Source organism: Paramacrobiotus metropolitanus, unplaced genomic scaffold (genome assembly GCF_019649055.1).
Source record: "Paramacrobiotus metropolitanus isolate TYO unplaced genomic scaffold, Prichtersi_v1.0 Parri_scaffold0000041, whole genome shotgun sequence".
In the NCBI taxonomy this organism is placed as follows: domain Eukaryota; kingdom Metazoa; phylum Tardigrada; class Eutardigrada; order Parachela; family Macrobiotidae; genus Paramacrobiotus; species Paramacrobiotus metropolitanus.
The window spans coordinates 1,112,637-1,122,699 of record NW_026570261.1 but is presented as its reverse complement, the minus strand read 5'-3'; the positions used below and the strand labels follow the sequence as shown (position 1 = coordinate 1,122,699).

General features: G+C 48.5%; 2 protein-coding genes across 2 annotated transcripts; both read right to left on the bottom strand.

The window, feature by feature from the left end:
* Positions 1-2,867: 2,867 nt before the first annotated feature.
* LOC129590636 (uncharacterized) lies at positions 2,868-8,369 on the bottom strand. Its single transcript, XM_055485971.1, has 5 exons — positions 8,081-8,369; positions 7,296-8,024; positions 3,578-3,801; positions 3,298-3,513; positions 2,868-3,198 (listed from the first exon to the last, which is right to left on the bottom strand). The coding sequence occupies exons 1-5, from the start codon at positions 8,165-8,167 to the stop codon at positions 2,874-2,876; spliced, it is 1,581 nt and encodes a 526-aa protein (XP_055341946.1). The 5' UTR covers positions 8,168-8,369; the 3' UTR covers positions 2,868-2,873.
* Positions 8,370-8,377: 8 nt separating this feature from the next.
* On the bottom strand, positions 8,378-9,629 carry LOC129590663 (matrilin-2-like). The gene is made up of 4 exons (XM_055485999.1): positions 9,520-9,629; positions 9,122-9,232; positions 8,783-8,918; positions 8,378-8,667 (listed from the first exon to the last, which is right to left on the bottom strand). The coding sequence occupies exons 1-4, from the start codon at positions 9,586-9,588 to the stop codon at positions 8,378-8,380; spliced, it is 606 nt and encodes a 201-aa protein (XP_055341974.1). The 5' UTR covers positions 9,589-9,629.
* Positions 9,630-10,063: the final 434 nt, after the last annotated feature.

Sequence of the window (10,063 nt, the reverse complement as noted above, 5' to 3'; positions counted from 1 at the left end):
ATGGCCCACGGCCAGTGAGACGGACCAACTTTGGCCCGCCATCAACTTTGGACTGTCGAAAAATCGACTAAGTCTTTTGGCCCGTCCAATGACGTGGCCCACCGAAAATTTTCTAAGTCTTTTGGCCCGTCCAACGACGTGGCCACTGGAAAATCGACTAAGTCTTTTGGCCCGTCCAATGACGTGGCTCATCGAAAAACGACTAAGTCCAAATCGGAGAGCCAAAACCGGTTATGCAGGACCCACTCCCCTCCAAAGGCTGCAATCAAGGCCAAACCATTCCAGAACCCTGTATCCCGGTCCAGAGCATGTCAGAGACCGAGTTTGGACCGCCCCAACGGGTTTGGCCCATTACACCACTTGGTCCTCGGACTTAGAAATTTTTCCATGTTGGCCCTCCTGGACTTAGAAGATTTTGGACCTAGGCGCATGACCAAACCGGCATGCAAGGCCAAAACCGGTCCAAGTTAGAGACCCATATGGGCCATCCAAACGGAATCGGTCCAAGCATACCATTTTGGATAGCAGGAGCACCCCTCCCGCTCAGAGGCGTTATTCGAGAGCCTTTAGGACCGCCCAACCGGGCTTGGTCCACCACAATCAGGAAGGGGACAACCTGTCCTTGCGCATGCAACCGTGCCTTCCTCATACAACTCCGCTGGAATTACTTCACTGGATCCTTGTGGACACCTCTGGGAACCGTCGCCCCGGATTCACAGGACCAGACATATCCTACCGGATAAAGCAGACCGTTGACTAGGACCCCTGTGGACAAAAGCGGCCCTGTGGTATACCTAGTCGGAATAAGCCTTTTGTTTCGTCTAGTTTTTTAACCACACCTGGTTTTTCTAGACTTTAATAACCAAAGAAATTGATGTTTTTATTTAGCCATTTAACCAAAGGAATTGGCTTTGGGATCTCTAACTATGATCTTTCTTTAATTCTCACCGGAATTGTGATCTTTTTTATTTCGATGTTTAACCTACGAGCCTTATAAACTTTATTTTTTACTTGTTCGACCAACCAAGCCTTCAAACCCCACTGGAACCCCCAGCAACCAGAGTGCACTCCAGATTTCGGCCGTTCGGTGCACTGCACCGCGGGTCTGGAGGAAGCGACCCTACCGGGTTTAGAGACAAAGTGGCATCCGGCCCTACCGGGTATCGGATCCTGGCACCCTACCGGGTTGGCCAGGGGCAGAGTCGGAAGGTGCTCGCAGGAGCTCCCACTCCCGCCCAGAGGCATGTCAGAGACCGCTCACTCGAGGCGGTAGACACCTCTTGTGGCTTTGCTCTGTCGCCCGCCCGCACATGGCTACTCCATTCGTGCCGCGCTATTACGCTGCTTACTCAGCGTATACTTTGTCCACGCTGACCAATCAGCGCATTTCTCTGCACTCTTGGGGGTGGAGCCCTGCGCCTACGGGCGATTCCATGCTTTGCAGCATCAGCTGTTGCACACCCGCAGCACGCGGAATCATTAATCACGATTCCCCACCAGCGCACTGCAGGCACTTTTTCCAGCTTTTCCCTCATTGGGTTTTCTGTTGGTTTTTGTGTTGTTGTTGTTGCTTTATTGTACCAATAAAGGCGATATTTGCCCCATTTTTCATCTGCTTCTGTGTCATATCTGACACTAACGTTTATTGTTCTCTAATAGCGCAATCCATCGATGGTAAACCGACCCATATTTCGGTCGCATGGGTTGCATTGACCTTGACATGCGTATGCTTATGGAAGCAGAATGACTTGCTCATGATTAATTAAACAGACTATAGGAGTAATAATTCACGGCAAGGGAATGTCGTCCACATTTTTATGTCCAAAGTGTTAGCCACATAATATTCGGACTAAGTTCTTCGACGGCACTTATGTGCGAGCGTTGATTTTAACCAGACAGTTGTTCCCGATTTTGTTCCCAGTTTGGAATGCATCCAGTTTGCTACAGCCACCTTTTTACTTGAATTAGCAGTCCGTATGTGCTTAGTCCGACACAGAACTGCTTTTTAATGTGTGATGATGCATTGCTTACAGAATACGGCACGTCAGCGCTGGAGCGCGTTGCGGTGACACTATAATTTTCATGACCGGCTTGGGTCGCCACCGATGGGTCACACGCTACGACACGAAAACCGATGCGTGGGATTCACTGCCTGACTTGCCAGAAAACCGGCATGGATTTGCAATGGTGGCACTAGATTCTCAGTTGTATGTCATTGGCGGATGGACGAATAAAACTGCACTGCCGAACTCATGCATCCGTCTTAACCTGGCGGATGATTTTGGAACGCATGCCTGGGAAACGTTAGACACACTGCGCACGCCACGCTGGAATCATTGTGCTTTCGTTGCCGAATCGCAACTGTATGTTTACGGCGGACGTAGTAACACGAAGAACCGTGGTAAATTGTTGGAAACGTTAGAGATGTACGACACCGAACGTAATGCATGGACGCAAGTACATGGGATCGAAAATTGTGACACGCGTTGCAACGATGACTTTGCAATTTCTCGCTCGATATACGAATGACTCCTTTCAAGCAGTTAAAATTTGCTTTCACATGGAATTTTCTGCCTGGTTTATTGAACTGAATATCGTTACGCTTTTCCATAATTCCGACGGAAAACGATTTGCTCATCGCTGATTCATGTCTTGCAGAAATTTGCTAGCACAATTTGAAATACGAGCGAGTTTACGAGCAAAAGAGAGCGCGATTTTGGTTGCACTTCGGAAACATAGAAAAATGTAGTTCAATAAAATAAGTAACACATGGTGACGTAATTAGCTATAAAGAGGAAGGTCAGCTCACGCATACAATTTCGTAAATAAACAACTCAGCTGCGAATACAACAATTGTTGTCCGGAAATAGCGGTCATATTGCGTCCTGAGTATGTCGGTGCCGGCCGTGGAAGCGCACATGGCCCAGCTGTGCCGTCCGTTGCATAGCAGCTTCGGTTTTCTGTGCCAGAACTGGACCACTCTGCCGTAGTACAGAGAAATCAGGGGGCCACACGCAGTCTTTGCTGCACAAATACTCATCCACACCGACGCTGCAAACCCGTGCAATGCAGTGGAAATGCAGATCCCGCGCCTCCGTCTCGTTGAAATAGACGGCTAGGACGCTGAACACGTCCTCGTGGGCCTGAGAGTAGTGGCGCTCGAAGCCCAGGTCAATGTCGTCGTAATGCACTGGGCAACTATAACACACATGCAACACATACATAATTAAAGCTTTGTGCACTTAACCGGCTACAGGTTACCGAATGCGCTAAACGATGCTCTGCTATTCGACGTACCCGTTAAGAACGATATCAAATCGGCGCTTGTCGTTCCAGTCCGGTGTCGGAGTACTCCAGCACTGATCAGCCTGTACGACAAATGCCACAGCGCTGCCGCGCTTGCGTCGCGCCTCTACTTTAAAGTATACCCGCTGTCCCTGAAAATCGAAATCCAGGAAATCCGAGTTCTCTGTCTCAACAGGAGCGAAATTCAGATCGCGAGCCAACATCATCCTGCAACAACAAGACCACAGTATGTGCTGAAAGCTGAAAATTGCTAAGCGGTCAGTTGACTCACTTTACGCCGATGCTGATTTCGCCCTCCAAGAACGGTAGGTCGAAAAGATTGCGGGACCCTGGCAGACGGTTATACACGCCACTCAACGGTTTCACTCTGCGTTCGAGTTTGCAACGGAATGGCACGCCAACTTCCGGTACGTTGATGCAGGCTGCAGAGCCGGAGCAGGTTTGGAAACCAGGTGCGCTGGCTTGGTTAATAAAATAAAGGTTTTCGTCATTCCCCTGTTCACAGAAATACCACAATTTTGGAGATTTTACTTTTTTAATGTGCAGACTAATATTGTGTCAATAGAAGGGCGTGCTTTTTTATTTGCGGTGCTTGCTGTCTAATTTATTTATCGATGTGTTTATTGGGCAATAGCCGCCATAACAACAAAAGTGCAAGCGCGGGCACACTACTTTACAGTTAAAATTTAAACATTAAAAAAACAACCAAAATCTCTATCCGCCCGCGGGTTAAAAGGCAACGTACTTAACACAGCAGTAGCATTTCCCTTAATGACAGCCAAACTAAAACGTTGCTTCATAAAAGCAGTAGAACGCGCTTCTCCAGTTAATTCACGAGTTTTACGGCCCATAAAATGTACAAATTCACTTAAAGCTAGGCCAAAGACACCGAACGTTTCAACAACTAAGGGATAGAAAAGGTGTCTACTTTCCAGTGGAGAGTACTTCCGTCGCTTCTCATTTTCTGCCAGGTGAGCCACACTTCCTGCCTTCTTCGAACTTCCGTGAACATGGGAATCGGCTACTGTACACCAACTTGTGACATCCCATACAACAGACTTTCCTTGACGGACTGGAATAAGGGTCATGCCGTCAGGTCGAATCGCCGCACTTGGTGATAGGCCTGTCGGTTCCAGTTGACATGGGAATCCTGCACTCTCGCAACAGTTTTTGGCGATACTGTTCATTTCTCCATGTCTGGCCCATCGCCCTTTCGTTGATTTATTGCAGGAAAGCCCGTGATGGCCATTCGTCTCCACTAATTTGCCGCATGCCCCGCAGTTATGAGCTGTCACTACGGGCAATCCAAAACGTAATGCCACTCCTACTCTGACTCTTCATCTCGTAAAAACGTTCCAAGACAAGGCGCCGGTAATGCATTCAGCCAGGCCCCAGAATCTCTGCTAAATGCAGCCAACAATACGGCTCTTGCGCGCTCATTACCAACCGTTGATAACATCAGTTTTGATACATCCCTGTCAATCATCGGTACATCCCACACGTACTGAAACTTCCGCACACAATCTTCTGGTAGCGAGCAGTGTGTCACCTGAAGCCAGTTTTCTACAGCCGATTGCGTCATATGTTCACCAGCTGGCGCGTAAAATTTGGAAACGAGAGGCTGCACAGCGTACACCGATGCCAAAAAGGCACAAATAGCTAGTGACTCTATGCGCCGCGTTCCCAATCCACCACGCCGAACTGGTAAAGCCATCTGCATCCATTGGGCTTCTGTTATGCTTACGTTGGTCAGCTGTTCCACACCATTCCACAGTTGTTTGTCATAATCTTTCAACAGCTCTGGAAATTCATAGCATCGGGCAGTGCGTAGGCCATATAAAACCTTGGGGATGCTAAGGCAATTTTTTAAAAGAAAAAGACTGTAATGTGCAGGTAGCTTCGTGAGCCGCTGAACAAACTTGCATAGGTGATCTTTCTTTTCCTTCAGAAATTTCGCACAACCGGCTGGTTGTAAAGGTGCGCCCAACAGGAAAAGATTATCTGGATTCAACTGGATCATTGTTGGCCATATTTCCAACAAAGGCTTACCCGCATCCGCAGCTGAATTGATGAGGTAGAACTCGCATTTGTTGAAATTCAATTCAAGGCCCATCTTCTTCCCTTTTTCTTCAATATTTTTTATCGCGGCGATCACTTTCTCCATGGTACCGGCCAGAGTAACATCATCAAGAAAGCCCAGAAACAGATCGCAATCCAGTCCATCGAAGAGCGGTAGCGATGTGAGGCTGTAGCCGAAGGGGCCACTTGGATCGCCCTGCTGCACCCCCCGGGCGGACGACAAGACTTCTTCCCCACAAACCAAATGGCTCGCGTAACGATAAGATTGCCAGAAATAGCCGTAATAACTGGGAAAATGCTGTTTTACGGCTTCCAATAACGCGTCCCGTCTCAGAAGGTTAAATGCGTTTTTAAAATCCAGCTTTACCAGTACTCGCTCTCCGTCGTGTGTAGCTTCCAGGTACGAGCGGACCCCGTGGATAATTGCTTCGGCTCCGCCTTTCGTGCCACAGCCATACTGCACAGTGCCGCATAACTCCTTCATCTTGTCAGAACAACGCTGGGTTATTATTTTAGAGACCAAACGGCGAAACGTTTCCCCAACTGCAATTGGCCGAATTCCTCCGTCTTTTTTGGCAAGGGGGATTAGCCTTGCTCCAAAGAAAAACGGTCTAATGTCCTCTGGAACGCCTCTCTGCAAAACATGATTAACAAAATCAGCCAGAACACAGCACAACTCGCTTTCTTCGGCTTGCGGGCCGCCTAGGAGGTCTTTCAGATGTTGTGGGCGTAGATCCGAAAAGCCACCGGTAGAACCCGAAGGGAAGCTCATGACTGCTTGTAGCACTTCGGCAGGTGCTACTAAGGGCGGTACGTTAGACTGGTCGGGAGGAGGGGGATACAAACTATCCGCTGGTTCGCAAGGGTGTTTGTTGCGCAGCTCTTTAAGGGTTTCAGCATTTACTGGCGCTACTGAATCGTCGCCCATTACCAGCCCAATGGCGCGTCTGATGTTGTTGTCCTGCAACATCGATGTGGCAAGGGCTGACATGCGCTCGCTCGATAGCTCACCCTGCTGAGTTCGTGGAGGAGCATGTTGACGTGGAGGATGTTGATGGCGAGACAAATCCGACAAATTTTTGCGTATTATGGAGGACAGGGATTCTTTGCGGAGGGTTTTGGTGGCGGGCAAGCAGAGGGCTCTTGATCCAAACAACAGCAAATCAGCCCAGCTCGCCGATGTGTTTTCTCTGATGCATGTACGGAGGACTTCTGTCAGGGACTGAGCACACAGGCGTCGGACAGACTTCGGCACTCTTTTAGGGACGGCGTAATGCTTCCCGGCCAAAAAGGATTGAAGGGGTTGTTGGTCGGGTGGAGAGGACGTGGAACCAGGAGCTTGTGTAGGTGCTTTCTTGGCGCAGGCTTTAACATGGTTGGAGAGCCCAGCGCCTTTAGTGAAGGGCTTTCCACATATGTGGCAAGGCTCTTTTGGCTGGTCTCCTGGCATAGTTAGAAGCTACAAAAGAAGTCCGCAAGCCAGCAAACAGAGCAGAGAAAACGAGTGCCGTTTAACGATGTGAAACGACATACCCGCATTACCTGGGGTTCACAAAAGTTTCCCCCAAGTAATCTGTGCAACAGCCCAATTGTCATTCCGACGTCGATATTGTCAATCCACAAAACAGTCCGTGCTAATTGTCAATCCATAAAATCCACCAAATCATGGGAAGTTATTATTTCTGAATTCGTTGCTTAATACAGGATTGGATTTCGGTTAACCCAGCAAAATCAATAGAGCGCGGTAATAAGCCGCTGCGCGAACAAGTTGTTCGATATATGGATAATACAATTTGCATGTGTCAATAGATAGAACATTTGTATTAATTTATCGATTATTTACGTAGCCAGTAGGAATAGTTACATTCGTGTTTTTCATTTACTAATGTTCTCCAATTTTCTGGTCTTACACTGCGAATAGTTCCGCACTGATAATAACCGGTGACCATCTGAATCAGTGCACCCTTATCGGTTGCCCGACATGTGGTATCCAGCAGGTGATACCGATTAACCGGCATCTGTCGTGGAAGGTACTTCCTATGCATCTGCAGCTGGATCTCCGTCACCTCGCAATCCAGCCGATGCCGTCCAATAGCCCTGATCGTCACACTGAACCCAAACTCTTTGGTCGCGGCTTCCAAACTAGTGAACGTGATGAACGTGTGGTTCAACGCCCGTGTGACCGGGAACCGATATCCGTTGGGTCGCTGGGCGCACAAGTACCCGCCGGGTTCCACGGCGCCCTGACTGGCCACCGTGAGTTTATCCTGTGCGTGGCAGTTCCAACCGGGTTCTTCATCAAAGTTCTCACGGAGATTAAAGTAGTTGAAGGTCAGTTCGAGTGTTGTCCATGCTGGCGTGTTGATCTTCCAGACACAGTTGAGGCCCCCGCGGTACCCGGCTGGTTGATTGGTCACGGTGTTGAAGCGCGGGCTGGTGATGGTCAGCACATCGTTGTCCTGCATGTCACGCTCTTCGGCGCCGCATTCCACGGGCCCTTCGACGAAGGTCGTCTCTCCGGTCGCGCCCTCGGTACCATTGACAGCGGAACCAACAGCCAATGTCACACAAATCTGTACTTGCTCGACAATGGGTCCGGCATAAGAAGAGATGATCGTCGGAGTCAGGTACAAGGTTTCCTACAGTATCGATACTCCCTAATCAGAATTCTGGTAATTCGGCCAGCAAGATTTACCATCTGTCCAGCCGCTGCGGATATCTTTTGGTCGAAGTTCTCTTCGCTCGGTTGCGTGACGGAAAAGGAGATAAACGCGGTCAACATGCCCGTTGTGCCGTTGAGAATAATGGTGGCGCCGCTGGAGACCTGGACGAGGAAGCAGATGTACTGTTCCTGTCCGGGTTGCAGGATGATGGAAATGGGCGGCGGTAGTTCGCCGGTTTCCGGATCCTCCGGAACCAGTACAACATTTCCGTGTTCCGAATGGGAAGATCCGAGTTCACTGCAGATTACCGAGATACTTTCATCAAATTATCAATATCGTTTACCGGTACAACTGCGTTGTTCTAGTTCGAAGGCGAATGCTTCCGCCATTTCGGAGAAGCCCTGGATACAGCACATCATATCGTGACTGCGCAGTAAGTAACATTCATCAATGTAAAAGGGTTCCTTACGCGGATGTGAAGCATAACCAATCAGTTCCTGATCGTTAATGCCGCTGCCAATACCGACGGAAATCAGGGTGATGTTTCTGGCATGCACCTCAGCGGCTTGGTACAATGCAGAGTCGCCGTTGTTGGCGTATCCATCGGTAAACAGTACCGCTGCCAGCAGAAAGTGTTTTAGTATTGCTTATTACTAAAACTTAATATGATGATATTTACAATTCATTTAAATCAGTATGATAAATATTTAATTTGCAGATCGAGTTCTGCGTACCTAGCTGCGGTATGGCGTTGTGGGCGCGGGCGCCGTTGCTCAGTGTGAAAACGTCTTGGTGAAGCGCAAGTAGAGCCAAATCGGTGGCTGTTTCCTGGTTCTGATAAGTTATCCCAGAGACGATTCTATGCAGTACCTGAAAAACTGTCAGTTGTATCAACTCATATGAGATGTACAGCAGTAGGCATTTCTATAAGATCGCTGCAGAATCTGTGAGTGTTCATGTCGACGAAGAAATGGCCTTATTAGTAATTACGCATTCCTTTTATTATGTGACATGGTGATTTGCCCGAACGATCTAATTATCACTAAGAATTTTTCCTTAAGAGCACACTCTACCTCGTCTTTCGTGCGGAACGTATTTAGAAAGAACTCAACACCGGCGTAATCGGAATACTGCACCAGTGCCACCGGATTACTGGTCGGTCCGATATTCAGTCGGCTGATGACCTGTAAGAAAACCGCCTTCATTGCTCCGCAAAGTTCTGCCTTGTGAATCATTTGAGATAATTACCAATAATCTGGCTTAGTCATCGTAACTGCCCGCCATTATATCTGGTTGTATGTATGTATATTTTCGTGTTCAGAAAATTTGATTACAGAAATTCCCTCACTATTAAAAATCGTTGTTGTCAAAAATTGTAGTACAACCGTACAGGCAATAATGAGAACGCTGTATATCTATCAGTACAACGCGTTGAACGAGATTAATATTTAGCATCGAAGTTTTCTGTGACCTGCTTGTACACCGCCATTCTTTCCCCTTCTCCAATCTCTTTTTCGATGGTTATGTACTGTAACTGCATAAACCTGTATGCCAACCACTTCTTCACTTATCCGATTCACCCAAATAAATCTTCATCCGCATCTTGTATGTCAGTTTGGCTAGTTCTGTTATCTGCAACTGGATGGTCGAACCACATAGCGCAATTAGATAGTGCCAGGCTCCTCTGTCCACCCGTTGTCATCGAAATGCCCGGAATAGAGACTGAGGAAACTCGGGAAAGGTCTAATAGATGGCTGCCTCGGGAATGATCCCGTCCCCGCCGGTACTTCGTTCCCCGTACTGGCGGCATTCTGGACCGTACAGCCAGCGCTAGGCATGCAGGGACGTGTGAAACCACTGGGAAACGGTGGAAAGCTGATCATAAAGGACGGATGCCGGGCCCCAGCGGTGCTCTGCGGGAAGGATGTTCCTGGATGCAGGGGAAAATTAGCAGAGCTTGGATAAGCGGATGAACGATATGCCAACTGGGTTGGGTTCATTGGCCACTCTGTGCG

Bases quoted from the DNA above. Each gene is read 5' to 3' on its own strand.
- LOC129590636 (XM_055485971.1), bottom strand. From the start codon at position 8,167: ATGTTGACCGCGTTTATCTCCTTTTCCGTCACGCAACCGAGCGAAGAG. The intron at 8,025-8,080 runs GTAAATCTTGCT...TCGATACTGTAG, and splicing joins CCGCAGCGGCTGGACAGATG to GAAACCTTGTACCTGACTCC. The intron at 3,802-7,295 runs GTAAGACCAGAA...TTCTGTGAACAG, and splicing joins AGTGCGGAACTATTCGCAGT to GGGAATGACGAAAACCTTTA.
- LOC129590663 (XM_055485999.1), bottom strand. From the start codon at position 9,588: ATGCAGTTACAGTACATAACCATCGAAAAAGAGATTGGAGAAGGGGAA. The intron at 9,233-9,519 runs GTCACAGAAAAC...GTTTTCTTACAG, and splicing joins GAATGGCGGTGTACAAGCAG to GTCATCAGCCGACTGAATAT. The intron at 8,668-8,782 runs GTACGCAGAACT...TTCTGCTGGCAG, and splicing joins CAACGCCATACCGCAGCTAG to CGGTACTGTTTACCGATGGA.